Genomic DNA, 19,657 nt, shown 5'->3' with positions numbered 1-19,657 from the left:
AGCTGTTACTTCTGTTTAAAAGATTCTGTATTATTTCTGCTGCATGTTAAATTTTGCTTAGTTTAAGTGTGACTGAGGTGGGTGGTGGGATCCCATAAGACACGATATTCCAATGGGATCTACATAAATACAAATGTCTCTGAGCTAAATGTAGCCTTTACAATTTCACTCACTTAGTAATGAATGTACGGATATTCCTGCCATGGCCGTCTCGCATCAAATTATTTTAAGTTTATTTCTACTTTATCCGGTTCTCTCTTTCCTTCCCCGCGAGAAAATGTTACCACTGATAATTATGCGCTATATTTAGAAACTTCTTGAAAAGTATAGTCAGGTTTCCAATACCAAATTGTTGTTAATGCCATGTGTAACTGCAGGGGAAATGGCACGAAACTTGCTGTTAGAATGATGAGATTGTTCTTGAAAATTCCGATTCTCGTAAATATTTTGGTCGCCTTATGTGCAGTAATTAGATATATGTAGAAACTTGCTTTTACCTGAAAGAAATGGAATGGCCCACAACACCTTGATTTAGTAACTGAATATATTCCATAACGTAACATTGTGAGAACAAATTGTGCTAAATTTCTATGCACAAGACAGAATTGCACAAAGTAAAGAACTAAATTATATACAGTATTTTGTTGTCATCAGAGACATTTTGGTTCCATTCCATGCGTAAGAGTTATTGCAACATGAACAAACTTCAGGCCGTGCCCAGTACATGATCACCTTGGAATATCTGCAAAATGTTCCGAATGCGCTATTGGATTGTTCTATTTATAAATAAATGTTATATTTTAATTCTTGTCTCCTGTTCTTTTTCATTACTTGTAGTTCTTTGATTTGATTTAATTTTATTTAATTATGTCGTACTGTTCATAAATCTCCACCTTTCTGAAATATGACTATTGCAATTAAGAGGTTTAGAACTCATTGTAACAAAACTTGAACAGAAACTTGTCCTAGGAGATTCTACGGACAAAGGAATGAAAGGGATTTTGTTCTGTAAAGAGGAACATGTAAGATTAAATCCAGTTCGGCTTAGTTCTTTGGAAGACTTTGTGGAATACAAGCGACTGAATAAAGAAATATACTATGTGGCTAAGTTTAAGTTGTTTGCTCATTGCCTCGCATTAAAATGTCTAGTTCTACTACCAACATCAATACGAGTTCGGAGTAAACTATGCAAATCCACTATCATTACATTCCCTCAATATAAGGGAAGAGTATAGATTATGGTGCATCAACTTTTTATTGTTTACAAATAAACTCATTCTTCAACCAGTATATTTTAATATCGAAAATATGTCGATATAACTAAGGAGCCTGGGTTTTATGAAGCTTTAAGCACGTGACACTTCTATATCTCAAAACTGCTAAAATTTTTGAGGGAGACGAAGAAACGGGGAAAGAAATATGTTGCAAGACAAAGAGCTTTCTGATTAATGACTCATGCAGTAAAATGATGAAACTTACGGTGCTCCGAACACGTAGGTAGGGAGGTAAAAATGAATGCTTATAGAATGTGGAAGGGATATCCCCAAGTAAGCAGTTCTTTGTATCGAGAAAGCCGTGGCAATATAAGTGGCATATTAAAATGGATGTTGGGGAATTGGGGTGGCTGAAGGTGAACTTCATTGAACTCAGGATCGTATAAAATGTTGCTGCTGAACCTTCGATTTATATTATTTGATATTTAATTGCTTACCCAGTTGAACGTACCGTGTATAGTATTTTCTCATGTCATGTCCTGAATTTGTGTTCAGGAGATTATCGGTACGAATTTCGGTTAGACGGCAGTAGTAGTTTGAGGGCAGAGTTCGGGTCTAGGGCAGATGAAATTACGAAGATCCTCAGTTAGCATACTTGACTCTCTGGCAGAGATTTGGAAAAGGAACCGTACAAAGAAAAGCCTTACGCGTATATATATTTTCTTTCTGCATACAACAGAACTGTAACTATGCTGCATGAGGTCGTGGTCGCATCAAGTGCAGATAGTCCCCAGCACTCGGTGGTTGCAGGTGTTACTATTACAAACTAAGAAACAAATACTCCGTGGCTTGAGTCCGCTAGTGAACTGTGGTAAAGTGGTCAGAGTTCCTGCCTACAGATCCAGAGGGAAAGGGTTTGATTCCCGACGCTACCACATTTTCTGAAGAGTAGTGAGTCTGAAATGGGGTCCACTCAGCCTCATGAGAATTATTGAGGAGCTATTTCCAGGAAATAGCGGCTCCGGTCTAGAAAACCGAGATTAATGGCCGTGGGAATTCGTTGCGCTGACAATGCGACACCCTCTATCCACTAAATTTGTCACTAACCTCACCGACAAGCGGCGGTGGCCAAGTCAGGTGTTACTATTATAATTTTCTATTTTTTTATGGTTCTTAGTTGGGTGAGACTGAGTCCACTTGGTAGTGCTGCCATTATTGGCCTACTGTAGCAGCCCCAGATTATAGATAATGGTGACTTTGAAGCAATTGATGGAATGAAGCTTGGCAGGGAAAACCGAAGTACTCGGAGAAAACCTGTCTCGGTACCACTTTGTCCACCACAAATCCCACATGACCTGACCCGGGCTCGAACCTGGTCGCCGTGGTGGGAAGTCAGCAACTAAGCGCCTGAGCTATGGCACGGCCTGCAGGTGTTACTAACTTCACTGTTAGGTAGATTCGGTAACAAAACTCTCCCTATCTTCAACTGTCATCCTTTGCAAGGAACATTCCAAATTAGAAAAGCTTCTTGAAAAAATTATTTTGTGTTTTCTAAGTAGTGGATGTTATTTTGGCCACACTCTGAAACGTGTTTCGAATGTGAGTACAGGGAGTCCCTAGATTTTAATTAGTTTTCGAAACTAACTGATCGGTAACTGCCGTATATTGAACTACGTGTATGTACACTATTCGGAATTTCACACTGGGCATTTTGCATTGAACATGTTCCTACTTGAACTCGGTCCTTCTGGATGATAAACCTGCATTTAATTGCCCGAGCTACGTCATGGCCCCCATGATAACTGATATTTATCCCTAATGGAGCAGACTATTTATACTAGATATTTTAATTTTCTGTCATGTGGCTCTTGACATGTCGTCTGTTATTATGCGCTCTGCGCAAGACACGCTGCTTCAGTCTCTCCATACGGTCTGTCAGACCTTGATTTGCATTTCATAACAGACTATCACTGAGTTACATAAACAGAATCTGTTGGTAGACTTATTTGGAAAGTGTGGACACTCAGTTACACTGTAATAATAAACTATATATGTCTACTCCGCCAGATCACACGCTTATTGTTTAAAGAAATATTTAGCACCATTCGCCGAAAAAGAAAATGAATGAATTTGCACATGCGCGTGTAATACCGACATATCTAAATTTAGTGCTTAGTGGGCGGGAGAGGGACGAATCATCGGGCACTTGCATTTAACATACCGAACCAAGTTGGAGAGCAGACACTGGGCTGGAACCCTCGTCCTTCAGGGTAAGGTACCAAATAACTTCGTGGCGACTCTAGTTTATAGGTGTTTGTCAATAACAAGTGATATAGCTTCCATACAATTTGTACAAAACTTTTTCTTTTAATAATTTTGGTGTTATTTATATGCATTATCATTATTAGAGGTATGTAAGAAACGTTGCTTCTTTCGAGTGTTGAGTACAACATGGCGCAAGCTCTGTCACTAACTATTTAGGACAGAGAGAACAATTAGTCTCTAGGCATTCTTTATACGGATCGGAAATGTGAAACTCTTCATGTGATTGTATCGTTGAACATATTTTGATGAAATGTTAACAACTCGCTTTACAAAAAAAGGCTAGCATGCTTTCAATCATCTGCAACGATTAATGGCTGACACTTTAATTGAAGGCATAAACAAAATATTATTTCGCTAATTTTTTACTGTAAAGAAATAATAAAAATAATTTAGAAGTTATAGAACTGAAAATGACAAATATGGGTCTATAAGAACATTCTCGTAAGATAACAGAATCAAATGTGCTTCTGTTCGTACAAATTTAAGAAGATGGCCCTGATTATTATGGTAGGCCACGAAAAAGTAAAATAAATGCTAATGATGTTAATCATCTGCAAGTATTTGGCTTGTTAGGCCGTTCAGCCCCCTACCTCGAATAATAATACTGCATTCATACTTTTCTTATTACTGTTATGATGTCTGAATTAATTCCTCATCTCCCGTCTTAAATACTTCGTTGAATCTAGATTACGCAGCTCAAGAAGAAGAGATATTTTAGACAGCCTGTCTTTTCTGTCGTCATAGAAAAAATTGTGAATGTCATTTTAGAGTAAATTCCGCTGTCTGGTAACTGTAATTGTGTCTTCTAATGTTTTCAGTACTGTTTATCAGCCTTCTTCCTTCGAAAAAACGAAAACTCTTTGAGAACGTAAAGGTTTCCTTTGTGACCAAAAGTATCGGTAACGTATGAAGTTCACAAACAAGCGAAATAATTTTTGTTCAGTATTAGAGCAATTATTTATTCTCGTCCACAAGCACAAATTTTCCATTCTTTATAAAGACGTGTTCTACTTTCTTACATGCTTACTGACGCCGTGCCAATTCCACAGACTACATGGTATCAAGTGGCAGTATGTTAATACATTAGTTTCGGATATGTAGAAAAAGGGTTTATGGTCAGATTTAAGCTAGGATTCCAGTATTTTTTTTTGACAGTCCTATGCTTTCCTACGGAAGTGAAAGCTGGCCCCACAAAATGAAAGATTATATGCTCCGAATTTCTCTCTGAACATTATTAAGTGATTATATTCATGAATAAAGCCCGTTAGGGCCCGTTAGGCATTTAGGGCTTTCCTTAATTATTCCATATGTTCACGTTTGTTGACTTAATGTGATCACCATCTCGCTATATTTTCCAGTTAAACTTTACGGCTCGTAACGATACAGTTCTGTTAATATTCTCATTTGCTTTATAACTTTCCATTTATGGGTACCATACATCTCTCTCTCGCTCTGTAATCAAGAAGCAAATTAAGCTCCATTAAAGTCTTCAGCAGCCTTATATTGACATCAGAAGTCATTTAATGGCGAATCATTAAAAAAATGACCGCGCATGTTGAAATGTGGAGGACTGAAGGAAGTGGCCCTAACCTCTTGGCATTCTCTTACATAAACTGACGGAAGCCATGTGCTCTGGTAGAGTTTGGAACCGGACATCAGACGCACGCCCACTTTGCCTTCCTGTGGAATGTAATTTAACCTTGTCACAATTATTGGAACAACTTGGTTTTATTTCATAATTTTAGACACGATGTGGGTGAATGTGCAGGAATATTTCCGCTTGAACTGCTCAGGTGGGAAATTTTAAAAATGAACATATATTCTTGGAAAAGTACAAACAGTTAACAGCCGGAATAGTTCCATCCTTGAGACTGTCTAGAAGTTGGAAAGCTGAGGTTAATTCCTCGGTACGGACATCACGCTACTACATCGAGAGGAACAATTTTACTCACCAAGATGATTCAGTACGCCGATCACGGTGGCCGCGAAGTCTAAGGCATGAACTCTCTGTCTTCCAATCAAAATATTTGAATCGTGAGTTCGAATCCTACTAGAGACATGGATGTCTGTATGCGTTTATTTTGTGTTTGTGTTCTGTGTGTAGGTAGCGGCCTTGCGACGGGCTGATCCCCGTCCAAGGAGTTTTACTGACTGTGTGTGGAATAAGAAACTGGAAAGAGGCAAAGCCCAATAAAGGAATGTGAATAGATCATTCAGTGCTTACAGGGACTCTTCTCAGGGACGTGAAGGTAACCACTGTCATCCTTCTAGTCTCTAGATTGAAGATTAAATTGAAAATTGAAATTTACTTCCGCGCCTCATCTGAGACCTTATGACGCGACCGCGCCTTCGGGTTACTGGTGCTTATATTTTACTAATCGCAAAGTCGTTCTTATAAATGGGCTGGTTGCCATATTTTTCAGATCTGCCTTACTAGACTTCAGCAGCTGTCGTTGTTAACACCACGCTATGATGTTCTCTGTTCAGATCTGCCTTGCTAGACTTCAGCAGCTGTCGTTGTTATCACCACACTGTGATGTTCTCTGTTCAGATCTGCCTTGCTAGACTTTAGCAGCTGTCGTTGCGATCACCACACTGTGATATTCTCTCTTCAGATCTGTCTTACTAGACTTCAGCAGCTGTCGTTGTTATCACCACACTGTGATGTTCTCTCTTCAGATCTGCCTTGCTAGACTTCAGCAGCTGTCGTTGCGATCACCACACTGTGATGTTCTCTCTTCAGATCTGCTTACTAGACTTCAGCAGCTGTCGTTGTTATCACCACACTGTGATGTTCTCTGTTCAGATCTGCCTTACTAGGCTTCAGCAGCTGTCATTGCGATCACCACACTGTGATGTTCTCTCTTCAGATCTGCCTTACTAGACTTCAGCAGCTGTCGTTGTTATCACCACACTGTGATGTTCTCTCTTCAGATCTGCCTTGCTAGACTTCAGCAGCTGTCGTTGCGATCACCACACTGTGATGTTCTCTCTTCAGATCTGCTTACTAGACTTCAGCAGCTGTCGTTGTTATCACCACACTGTGATGTTCTCTTTTCAGATCTACCTTACTAGACTTCAGCAGCTGTCATTACGATCACCACACTGTGATGTTCTCTGTTCAGATCTGCCTTACTAGACTTCAGCAGCTGTCATTGCAATCACGACACTGTGATGTTCTCTTTACCCTACTCTTCAGTTCTTGTCACTCTTTCAAGCCATGGGCGTGAGAAGAGGTGGTATCTCAAGCCAGGATTCTCACAATTGAAAGAAAAACTATGCGTATGACGACATGTATTCATTTCCCATAGAGGATTCGAATCCAGGATCGACTTTAACCAGATGAGCAGAAACTTTATTTCTGGTCAGAGATGAAGCTATCCGAATGACCCTCAACCCCTTGCATTCCGAAACCAAAACTGCACTCTGCCTTCGCAGGTACAGTCAGTACACTTACTTTCATCACCTTTCATATCAAGGTCAGTCTCAAGTAACAAATATTAAGTACCCAAATATAAAATAAAAATGGACATGTAACTTTTTGGAATAAAATATCAAGAGTCCATTCATTTCCAGAATCATTAAGTGTCCGACAATTTTTATAACCATCCTCACGCAGCCATTTTGTTAATAAAACTATATTTATGTTTTCTGGCTTCGGAATGCAAGGAGTTAAGTGTCACTCAGATAGCTTCATCTTTGACCAGAATTACAGTTTCTGCTCACCTGGTTAAACTCGGTCCTGGATTAGAATCGTCTGTAGGAAACGAATGCATATCTGCTTTCGGTAGTCGTGGTGCTCATAGTGTTTCTTTCAATTTTGAGGATCCTTGCTTGAGACACTTACTCCCTCCCCACAATTTAATATTGATGAAACATTTGTCGTTTAGCAATCTAACGAAATATGTCCCAAGATCGAACAGTGTCGAGAAATCTGGGTAAATTCTGTGATATTGAGAAAGGACAAATAAGACTTCATTCCCGATTACACGCTCTAAGCTGATTCTTTATTATAGCAAACTCTGTGTAAAAATTATAAATAAATCGGCGGGTCCCTTGCGTCACCGCACAAGGGATGTCACTATTTGAGAATCATTATACCATATATCTTTGCCGTATGAGTATATGTCCAACTGTAATATCAAGCCGTATTTATCGTAACGTTAGCAGTATACAAGCATCTTCTTAGTTACAAGATAAATTCATCAGTCAGTCCATATAAACAGGACTGTCTTTACCGTCCTACTTTGTCCCGTTTTACCGAAAATGTCTGTTGGGCCACATTATATAGAATACAAGAGGACAATATTAACATTTACCTTAGGATACAGATATGAAGATAAGTGGATTGAAGAAGCCCAGGATTATGTTCATTTGTGTGACATTTGGTGCTAGCAACGTCGAATCATCGAGATCTATTGCCTTAGACACACTGTAGTCTGGGTTCATATTCTATATTTGGAAATCAGAAATACGGAGATTCTCTCGTAATCTGGCTATCGAAAATTAACCCAGGCGGAGACCTCGGACAGCGTGCGTTCATCTGACAACCGGTCATCCCAGTCTCCACCGGACAACCAAGAATCTTCTTCAGTCAGGTAAGCGCACGCTGTTTGAGAAGGGTGTGTACTACCTTGAGCGCTTCCCACACCTATCCGACCTAGCGAAGACTTGACAACGACAATGGTATCCAAGACCACCGGGTTGTTGGGTCGCTGTACGCCTGCTTCAACCCAAGTGAGATATTAGGAATTCTAACATAGTGAATTGCATAAAAATAACGGTCAAGTAACTCCCGAAGTAGCACTAAAGATTGAGCTCTCCAGAGTGTTTCAACGCCCTGCATTTTAAGCTTTCCTCCTTTTTGTTTAGCTTTGTCATTGCTTAAAAAATATTGAAAGATAAGTCAGATGTTTGCTTTTATTAACCTTTGTTTTAAGAGTATCTTATATTGCCATTAAATTGAGACATTTTATGGTATTTATCACCAGATGTGTAGCGGTTCCTATAAAATCCAACGAGATATTCTTCACCAATTGGAGAGAACAATAGCCCAATTTTCATGTCAGAAAATATTACTTAGGCCAAAATCATGATTCTGTAACCAGTTACAATTTATGTCAAAAGAGAAGTATCCTGGCTAAAGTTTTCAGCCATTCCGGGCGAGTGCTGAACTTGTTCCTTGAAATAACCCCCACCACTTGAATCCCAGCCCTTTCCGTTTCGGTTTACCAAAGTCTTAGGAACGGATTTCTAGACAAAAGAAAAATAAAGACAACTCTTAATTTTTAGCTGTTTAAGCTCAAGAAAATCAATGTGAAGTTCAACTTGCTACTATTATTGCGTATGCAGGATAAGTCTGAATCGCGTTCTTGAGTATACAATTCGTGTTCTACACTTACAGGCAAGTCGAAACGGTCCTATAAATATGTTCGCAGCCGCTTCGCTCCTAGTTATGGTAGCAGGACGCACAAGGAGAAAAAGGAGACGTAACATACTTGTGGATAAACATTGTACTTGCTGTGAACAGAGCGGCTCCTGGCCATTTATCTCCTTCTGCAAAAGGTTATTTTTCAGGACCTTCCAAATTTTCCATTTTTGCGACAGATCTGTGCAAAGCAAATGTGCCCACAGACATGACACATTTTGAGATAAATAATCCGGAAATTATGAAATACTCGCTATCTGTATTCAGCTGACCACAGTGGCCGCGCAGTGACCACGGGTCTAAGGCATGAAATGTCTTCTCCCACTCAAACACTGTAATCTTGGGTTCGAAACTAACTCGAGTCATGGATATCTGTCTACTTTTATTATATGTCTTTATTGTCCTGTATAGGGGCTATGCGAAGGGCTGATCACCCAAGCAGTTTTATCCACTAATATTCATATTTCAGGATTAATTAGCACTGAATGCGCACAGGCCAGAAAGCATAATGTTTCAGGGTAGGAGGAAGAAGTTTACGCAGATAAATCCTCCACACGAATCATCGTTAAACAAAACTATTCACCTAAGTGCTATAAAGAACATGAAAAGGAATTCAAATATTGTGTGGGTAAGAAAATATTATACGGTCCATAAACGAAACGAACAATGGAAGTGGAAGAAAAGTTGCAGACGATGTCATTATGGTTTTGAGAAACTATCAGGGAAATCATTGCTTCAGTCATGCCTGGAAATAACTGCAGTGAATCACGCACACGAAGCTTACATTTTCAGTGAAGCTATGCAGACTCTGTGGTCAGATGGTTTGAAATTGATGTGTTGTTGCTAGTTACAGGTGACACACCGCACCTGAAAGGAGCAGCAGAAGGATTTTCAGTAAGCTATCCTAAGTTGATGCTTGTTATATGTACAGCACATGCTTTGCACAGCGTCCGTGAAACGGTTCATGTGCTTTAGCCATATGTAAAGAATTTAGTGGCTAACGAGGAGAAAATCTTTGTGACACCGCGAACTATAATACAGCACTTGAAAAAAAAAAAGAGTTAGAGGCACGCCAGTCTCCTCAACTGTAGTAATTACATGTCTGGGAACCTGGTTAAATTTAATTATTATGCAGGAAATTTTGAAATATTTTGTTTTCTGGTAAATGAACTTGAAACGGACGATGCTTCCATTGTTGCAGCATTTAAGAAAAATTTAATAACTCAAGAAAATGGAAGTTGCTAAAAACTGACTCGAGCTATAGTAATGCGAATTTGATTTTTCTATCACAGTCTACAGCAAAGTTGGAAAAGGTCACAGATTCATTTTTAAAGAAAACAAAAGGAATTAATGTTATTCAAGACAAATTGAACAAGAATAACTGTCTAGATCCTGATGCAGCAAAAAATCCACTCATATTTCAGTATGAATGAAGTGTTTTGAATCACGTGCGAGATTTCATGTTTATCGCAGTTGTTGATCCTGAAGTCGTGAAAGTTTGAGCGTTAGTGACGTCGTGTGTTAAAAATTAGCAAGACTAATATCATGTTATATAGATAGTATATTTTGTGATACGAATTACTCTTCCTCGTTAACCAACACAGATTTTGCGATACACATCTTGAAGGTGACTTCCGTGGTTCACTGCAACAGTGCTTCACTTTGTGTTGCAGGTACTGACGACTTTTGGCGAGTACTGCTTGCAATCATGACCATTTAAAAATGTTCTTGATTTTTAGAGCATATTTTTACTTTCAGAGTTCGTAAAAAAAACTACCTTTATCGCCTAAAAATCCGTTCTCTATCCATTACCCTTTATCTTTTTCGAACCCATATAACCTGCTACTTAGAAAGAGTCGGGGGGCATTCAGTAGCGTAGTTGGTTGATGCACTATGCTACAAGCTGGAAGATCGTGGGTTCAATTCCCGATGAAGNTGACCTAATCCTTCCAGGCTAACTATGGCCCTGTGGTCGACTCAGCCTCTAACTGAAATGAGTACCAGGAATATCCTTGGAATATACTCGTACTTGGGGGTAAAGGGCGGCCGGCGCTTAAGGCTGACAACCTTGCCGTCATCTGTGAGCCAATTGTCTAGATAATGTGCTACTTTGAACGTTTCACAACCCTATGGGCCTCCATGGCCTGTTACAGGGATAGCTTTACTTTTTAAGCAAAGGTCGTTTATTAATATACAAATAAATAAATAGAATGCGTAAATACTCCGCAAAATCTAGGCCAGGTACTGCCTTCAACAATTTAAACCCTAAAAATTCAGGTTCGAGTCCCGCTTGGGGCATTCTAAATTGAGAACTTCTCAGTCTAAAAAAAATTGCTCTTTTACATAGTGAAGAATTTTCTTGAAATATCAGAGACCACGGTACTTGGCATTTATCACTTAGACCTGTTTTGGTTATGGATACTTTTCAGATGTTCTCATTTTAATATAGACCTGTCGCCTGGCTGGATCAGTACTTGACAAAATTTTATGATTGAAACCCAGTTAATTTAATGTTAATTACTTTGGCTTTGTTTTGGTAGCTTTCTTTTCCTTATTGACTTTACGACTAAATGTGTCTCATTTCAGGTGGCGTCCGTTCTTCTCGAACACGGAGCTTCTTTAACAGCTACCACCAAGAAGGGCTTCACGCCTCTACACCTTGCGGCGAAGTACGGTAACATGAAAGTTGCCAAACTGTTGCTCCAGCGAGATGCCCCTGTTGATGCTCAGGGCAAGGTCTGTAATTTTGTTCCTATACCATAAAAGAAATGGACATAACATTTTAGACCTATCAGAAAGGAAACTCAGTCTTGTATAATTTATTTTATTTATGCAACTCTTTAATAGACTGATAACCACAAGTCAACTAAGTTATTTAAATATCTCATAATGAACATGAAATTCTTGGGAGAATTAATTGCCTAATTTCCCTTGACTATAATATGAGTGTATGATACGACATGTAGAAAGAAAATTTAGTAATGTACGTAAGGAAATAAAAATGGAAAATGCGAGAGGCTCGAATGCTGGCAGTAAAGAAGGAAGGGATTTGAGAATTATGCTTTTGAGATGACATCTGGTGGCACGATATACATACTAAGTTTTATAAAAATCGGTTCAGGCAATCTGAAGTTGCTGGAGGAAGACTCCTATAGATGCATGCGTACACATACACACACACACACACACACACACACACACAAGATCATTTTGTAAGCCTAATTATAACTTTTTAAAATAATTAAAGTAGGCTGGAAATAGGCATGTGGTTTTCATAAATGTGTTTGCTTTACACATACCTGTTTAATGAAAACTATTTTTGAAAGCAGATGTTTCTCATAATTAATTGCTAATGAGGCACAGATTTTTATGTAATTACTCATGGAGAAAAATTACTGATTTATTGGTACAAACAATAACTCCACTTTACAATGCCAATTAAAGAAAACATCTGCTTACATCGTCGCTGCAGCTTTATGGGGTATTTAAAGATTTATAGGAGAACTTTCTAGTAGATTTTATCAAGTATGTAAGCAATCAAAGAGCCTTCCAGTTCTATAAAAGGTGTGTGTGTATATACTGAAATGAAAGGCCTGCAGTATTTGCAATTTTTCATAATTATTTCAATCTAGCAACGTTTAAATGAAGAACCATAGTAATCTGTTGTATTTAAGTATTTTAATAAGACAAATTTTGTACAGAACTATTAGGCTTATTTTGGACTCTATTGATCATCTTGTATATAGAAGACAAAAACCACAACGTTTCAGAGACTGGATCTGTCTCCATCCTCAGGTGTTTGGGGCAGGATAAACCTACTCAGTTGGGTCCATTAGAAAGAGCCCCATTCACCTGAGGACGGAGACAGATCCAGTCTCCAAAATGTTGTGGTTTTTGTCTTCTATATACCAGACGATGGATAGAGTCCAAAATAAGCCGAATAGATCTGTACAGCATACACCACCGTCAGAACCCTTTCAAGTCTACCAAGACAAATTTTGCTTTCTTTTACTTATGCAGAATGTAAGCATTCATAACATTTTATAGTGCTTCTTAATTTAAAATTGTAATTTTGCAGAATGGAGTCACACCTTTACATGTGGCTAGCCATTACGACCACCAGAATGTGGCACTTCTGCTGCTTGACAAGGGTGCTTCACCCCATGCTACTGCAAAGAATGGTCATACACCACTGCACATAGCGGCTAGAAAGAATCAAGTGAGTTCTGTTTGAATGAAAAGTAGTTACATTGCCAATTTCTTTATGTAAGGATTTATTGATTTCTCAACATATTATTAAAATATTCAATGAGAAAATTTTACATTTCCCATATCTATCTAAAATTTCCACAGATAACCCTTCCATTAAACTGCTATTATACATGTACATTATAGCCCTTCTGGGTAATCCTGAGTTACTCTTCTGACAACGATTGAGTCTGCAATACAGCTTGAAACATAGACACTTGTTCCTGCTATTTATTGTTGCTATCTTAGTCTTTTCCTTAAGTACTGCTGATAATATACGAGTATATGAGTATTCCGGCATAAGACAAACACATAATCAGTCATTTATAAATATATCCTATTATACATATGTGTAAATTACTTCATTATGATGTTACATCTGCTTGTAATCGAATGATTATGAATTGTATAAACATAATTTTGTTATTAATGTGTCTTTTTTTTTTCAGATGGATATTGCTACTACCTTGCTAGAGTATGGGGCAAAGGCCAATGCTGAATCAAAGGCAGGTTTCACTCCCTTGCATTTGAGTTCCCAGGAAGGCCACACTGACATGTCTTCTCTATTAATTGAACATCAGGCAGACGCCAACCACAAGGCAAAGGTATTAGAATGTTACTTCTTCCTTGGAGCTGTCATAACCAGGAATATGTTTCAGGGTTTCCACTCAAAACCATTCTAAAATCCATAACTGCATGAACTTGCTATGACATGGAACTAGCTCTACCATCCCGTTCAACTGAAAAGTCAGTAACATCTTCATTAATATGGTTAAAAATCAGATACAAAGCCTGTCCCATGTAATTCAATTTTATTAAACACTTGCAAACTAGACCATTCTTTATTAAATACGAGTTTTCCTCATTGGTGTTTATGAAGAGTTCTGTCTTCTTGGAAATTATGCCCTGAAGTCCAGAAGATCCTGAGAATGGTAGCGATATGTTCCTCTGAAATGTCAGTTGAGTTTCAAGGGTATAAAATTGATATTAAATTGTTGCAGTTAGAATAAGGAAAATTAATTATTGGTATGGACAAATTTTACCTAATTGTGTTTAATTTATTTGTGAACAATGTTAATGCAGAGATATTTTACAAATATTGTCTTGTAATAGGTTAATAATCTTGGTTTTCATTTTGCTTCAATGAAGTCACATTATTTAAATTGTTGGCAGAATGGACTAACACCCCTGCACTTGTGTGCACAAGAGGACCGAGTTAATGTGGCATCTATCTTAGTCAAAAATGGTGCTGAAGTTGATTCCACTACCAAGGTGAGTATACAGTTAATGTATTATGAGCCGTGCATATTTTCGGGTATCTCCTTTTATTTGAGCTCCCAGAGATATTACTTCCTGGGAGCTCAGATTATTCAGAGGAGTATAACAAAGCCACAACTTGTCTTCTCTTGGCAGTGCTGAAAATGTTTCTCATTGTCAATTTAAAGTCTTCATATTCCACACCATAGCACTACTTCACATAAACAGCAGCTATGACTTCATAGTACATGAGCCACAAACAGATTCTTTTTATTATATCATACGCTCACATGTATGAGTGGCTATAGATAGGATTTGGATTGGTAATTGGATTAATTGTACACTTACTGTTCATAACTACAAGTAACTTTAGCGCTATCACTAATTCATGCAATCTACAATCACTACAGCTTGCACTAAGTCTTCTCAGTCTGCTCTATCATCACTGGCTGTCGCCTGGTAACCATTTTCAATTCCGTAGCTTTCTCAGCTTCTGAATTCACATCCTTACTAGACTGATAGAATGATAGTGTCTGATGACAAGGTTCTTAGCAGAATATTTCAACCTAAGAGAAGGGAAGTGACAGGATGATGGATGAAACTGCATTGTGAGGATCTTTTTAATTCATGATATTCGCCAGATATTATTAAGATGATCAAAGCAAGGAGGATAAGTTGGGTGGAGCATGTGGTACACGTGGAAAACTTTAGAAATGTCTAAACAATTTTGGTCAGAAAATATAAGAACTTCATGCAAGGTACTGGAATAGCTCTCAGGGTGATTTTACAACGGATCTTAAAGAAATAGAGAAAGATGTGGATTAATCTGGCTTAGGAGGTAATCCATTGACGGGTTGGTATGAAGGCTGCATTAACCTTTTTGTGTCATAAAAGATGGAGAATTTTGTTCACATCTCATTAATTGTTTAGCTTCTCAAGTTGGACTCTGCTTACGGTGTTACAAGTTTAGTTAGTTTGTATTTGGTGCCATATCATATGGCCATGAATTTTCCAAGTATGGCTGCTGTAGGAAAGAGTAGCATTTAAATACAACATAGTCGCATTTCCGCAGTAGTTAAGTGAGAATGAAGTTCTTGACTTTGGGAGAAAGCATTGAGCACCGCAAATGTATACGAATATCAAACAGGTTTGAAGGTAAAATACCACATTGATACAGTACGGATTCCGGGCACGATAATGCGGCTGATATCGTTAGATTTGGCATCTGTAGTTCAGTTCCAGTCATTTTAGTGTCAGTTTTAATTCCCTAGGAACAGTAATAGCTGTATAACGTGGGGAGTCAACATCGTTTATACCGTTAGTGGAATCTGTAATGGTTTTGATTCCCCTAAGCTAGCCTGACATAAGCTAACCTAACAATATCGCATGGGTTACTGCGGGAACAGAAACCACCCTGCAGTATATTTCACTTGGTGGACCATAAGTATATTCTGTACTATAACTAGCGAAAGATTAAATTTAGAAACACAGTGATATATATTAGTATTATCAGAGAAGTGCTTATTATTGGCTAATGTGTAGAAATGGAGTTTTCTGTGATTGACTAAGTACAAATGCCCCAAGAACAAAATTTATTTTATGGATTTTGGTAAAGGTAAACTGATTTGTTAGTCAGGACTTTGTCTTTGCTGAGGTACAGTTCTTTAGTTTGTCACTTTTCCCTTTGTGGCACTTAATTTGAAACCAGACATTTGTATGCTTTAGTGCTTTAGTGTGTACTGACAAAATATACAAATTGTAATGTTGTCGTGCATATGTTTTCTAACCTGGAAATAGCAACAGATGAAGTATAATGAATTTTATGCACTAACAGGCAGGCTACACGCCTCTGCATGTTGCAAGCCACTTTGGACAGATCAACATGGTACGTTTCCTGTTACAACATGGTGCAGATGTGAAGGCGAGCACCAGTATTGGATACACACCACTTCACCAAGCTGCACAGCAGGGTCACACCACCATTGTAAATCTATTATTGGAGAACAGTGCTCCACCAAACTCACTGACCAATGTAAGTACCTAAATTGCAGAACAGAATGAAACACTTATTATGATTGGCATTGTCAAAGATATTGGCCATTAAATTTTTACATGAGATGTGTTAAATATTATTCCAAATTGTGATATGCTACAGACTATTCAATTTTTGTTCCCTCTGGAAGTAGGCTGAATGCTCCTGTTTTGTACTTCTATTTCATTTTCTGAAATATCTTATCGTCCAGTGGTCTTAATATAACATTAGAAACTTCATTGCCTGTTTTTATCCTCATGCTGTGTCATTATCTTACATAAACAGCAAGGACAAACAGCACTGTCCATTGCCCAAAAGCTTGGCTACATCAGCGTTGTAGAGACACTGAAGGTTGTGACTGAGCCTTCCATCCCCACCAATGTTGCATCTGGAGCTGAGGAAAAGTATCGAGTTGTTGCCCCTGAAACAATGCAAGAAACTTTCATGTCGGACTCTGAGGATGAGGGTGGTAAGTTATTTCTTCTGTATTTTAAAACCCTCTGTAACATGTTAATTATAGTCTGAGGTGAAGTGGACTCATATAGTACTGTATGTTTTTTCCAATGTACGACACAATGCTCTGGATATTCAGCTATTGCCTACATTTTTAATTATGTTGATTAATTCAGATGTGAAATTTGGATGTACTATCCAGGATAGTTTTCTGGAGTCAAAGTGTGATTGAAATAGGTTTGGCATGAAGCACAAGAGAGGAATATTATATGCAATTTTGGTGTGAAACAGTCACAGAAAAATCCTCTGCTAACTAAGGTGTAGATAATATTGTGTGGAAGTCTGTGTAAGTCCAGTTCAGACATTCGTTTTAAGGTGAGATCTTATTAATGCAGTGCTATTAAAGTCTCACTGAACCAGGTGGAGGATCATCTCTTATCAAATGCCTGTGACTTCTTATTAAATTTATTCACAACTAAAGTTTTTCTTTGGAAGCTGTCTGCTCAGTGGTTGACTTCCAATATTTCAAAAAAACTTTGGGCAGTTGTGGACGTGTGCGCCTGTAGTCTGCACCTACAACAAAACTAATATGCTTGAATATAAAAGGAATGTATAAAAGTCAGTTATCTTAACAGCGAAGATTTGGAGACAAATTTCTAACTTAATTTCAAAATATATATATGAGTATAGATAGTTTCGGGGTACACAGTAGTGTAGTTGGTTGAGGCTCTATGCTACAAGCCAGAAGGTCTCAGGTTCAAATCCTGATGAGATCATTGGATTTTTCAATTGACCTAACCCTTCCAGCTGTACTATGACCTTGGTGTCAACTCAGCCTCTAACAGAAATGAGTACCAGGAATCTTCATGGGGTTAAAGGGCGGATGGTACATAAGGCTGACAATCTCACCACTATCTATGAGCTGACTGTCTAGAAAATGTGGGAGCATATTCTGTATTGAAGTAATTTTTTTTTTTATAGGTGATAGTACATCATTAAATTCCTTGAACCTAAAATATATGTGGATATGATGAAATATCCACTAAATTACTTAAAATCAGCTCTGTTTATGTTACCTCACCTCTAAATCATATATGTCATACACCACTTTTATCAGAGGCCTTTCCTCACACCTGAAGTACTCTGTAGTAAAACTGCTATTTTAAAAAGGTGATAGAACAGACGTTTTCAACTACAGATCAGTATCCATAATGACCTCTTTCTGAAAAACCCTAGAAAAAGTAATATATAACAGACTACTTGAACATGCAATTAAAAACAACATACCAGTGAAGAACAATTTGGATTCAGGAAAAATCTAATCATAATGAAGTCATAAGTGCCCTTGATAAAAATTACTAGTAGGTGGGATCTTCTGTGATCTAGCTAAAGCATTTGACTATGTTAATCATGATACTTTACTGCTCATATTAAATTGGTATGGAATAACTGATAAAGCTAATAATTGGAATAAATTATACCTTGTGGATAGATATAAAAGGATGGAAATAAAAAACATAAACTGTAGTTATTGGATAGCTTCAGAGTGGGGTAAGGTAAGACATGGCATCCCACAAGGATCCATACTAGTTCCTTTGCTGTTTCTTCTCTATATAAATGACTTGCCAAATTTTGTTAAGAATAAATCTAAACCAATTCTGTTTGCAGCTGATACTATTATAATAGTTACCAACACTTAACCCCACAGATTAATGACTGTATTTGAATACTTAAATAATTGGTTGAAAGCCAATAGTCTTTCATTAAATTTTGAAAAAGTCCATCTCATACAGTTTACAACTAAAAATGGACCCCAAATTAACCTGGATATAAGCTGTGCTAACAAAACAATTTTTAAAGCATGTGACACAAAATCCCTTTTATTACTTATAGACAATACACTGTCTTGGAAATTACATATTGAGCAGGTGCTAAACATGCTAAGTGCAGCCTGTTATGCACTCAGATCTATTAAACCCTACATGTCTCAAGAAGTAATGAAGATGGTTTACTATGCATACTTTTACTCCGCTGTGTCATATGGAATAATATTCAGGGGAAATTCTACAGATAGTATTAAAATCTTCAAAATGCAAAAGAAGGCAATTAGAATTATCACAGGAAGCAAGAATAGAGGTTCTTGCAGAGATTTATTTAAAAATATCACTGTTTCACTCACAGTATATACTCTTCACTCCTGTTATTTGTGGTAGACAACAAAAGCATGTACAATTTAAATTCTGACATCCATAATATAAACATGAGGTAGAAACTCAACTTCCACCAGCATTCAGCAAATCTGTCTTTATATTAAAAAGGAGTTCACTCCTTCAGCATCAAAGTGTTCAATAGCTTCCCCCAAAGTTTTATAAAAAAGAAAACCTGGTAGTATTGCACAATTTAAAACAGCATTAAAACATTACATTCGTACTCACTCCTACTCTATAGATGAACATTTTAGTGTAACTAAAGTGTATTCCCAAGCATGTTACTGTATCATTTTGGTTAATTGCAGACTGTGCTATATGTATCCAATTAGCATGGTAATATTAATACTGCATTATAATCTTATTAAATTTTCAAGCAAAACTCTTATTGTACAAATGTTATGTATTTGTGCTTGACTTGTTTCATATCCTATGGTGTCAGCCTATACTTGGATTTGTGGAATGTAAATAAATTCAAATTCAGATAAAAAAT

The 19,657-nt window shown here is 37.7% G+C and overlaps 1 protein-coding gene across 1 annotated transcript in view; it reads left to right on the top strand.

The window, feature by feature from the left end:
• The window catches only part of LOC111866424 (ankyrin-3), a 235,021-nt gene that overhangs the window by 64,098 nt on the left and 151,266 nt on the right, over positions 1–19,657 (top strand). The window contains exons 12-17 of the mRNA XM_033752256.1: positions 11,554–11,703; positions 13,046–13,186; positions 13,665–13,820; positions 14,389–14,487; positions 16,307–16,504; positions 16,790–16,973. Of these exons, the coding sequence (XP_033608147.1) occupies positions 11,554–11,703; positions 13,046–13,186; positions 13,665–13,820; positions 14,389–14,487; positions 16,307–16,504; positions 16,790–16,973 (928 nt within the window). The remainder of the gene's footprint in view (positions 1–11,553; positions 11,704–13,045; positions 13,187–13,664; positions 13,821–14,388; positions 14,488–16,306; positions 16,505–16,789; positions 16,974–19,657) is intronic.

This window comes from Cryptotermes secundus, unplaced genomic scaffold (assembly GCF_002891405.2).
Source record: "Cryptotermes secundus unplaced genomic scaffold, Csec_1.0 scaffold271, whole genome shotgun sequence".
NCBI lineage: Eukaryota > Metazoa > Arthropoda > Insecta > Blattodea > Kalotermitidae > Cryptotermes > Cryptotermes secundus.
Note: the sequence above shows the minus strand (reverse complement) of the source record. Positions and strands in the feature narration are given on the sequence as shown.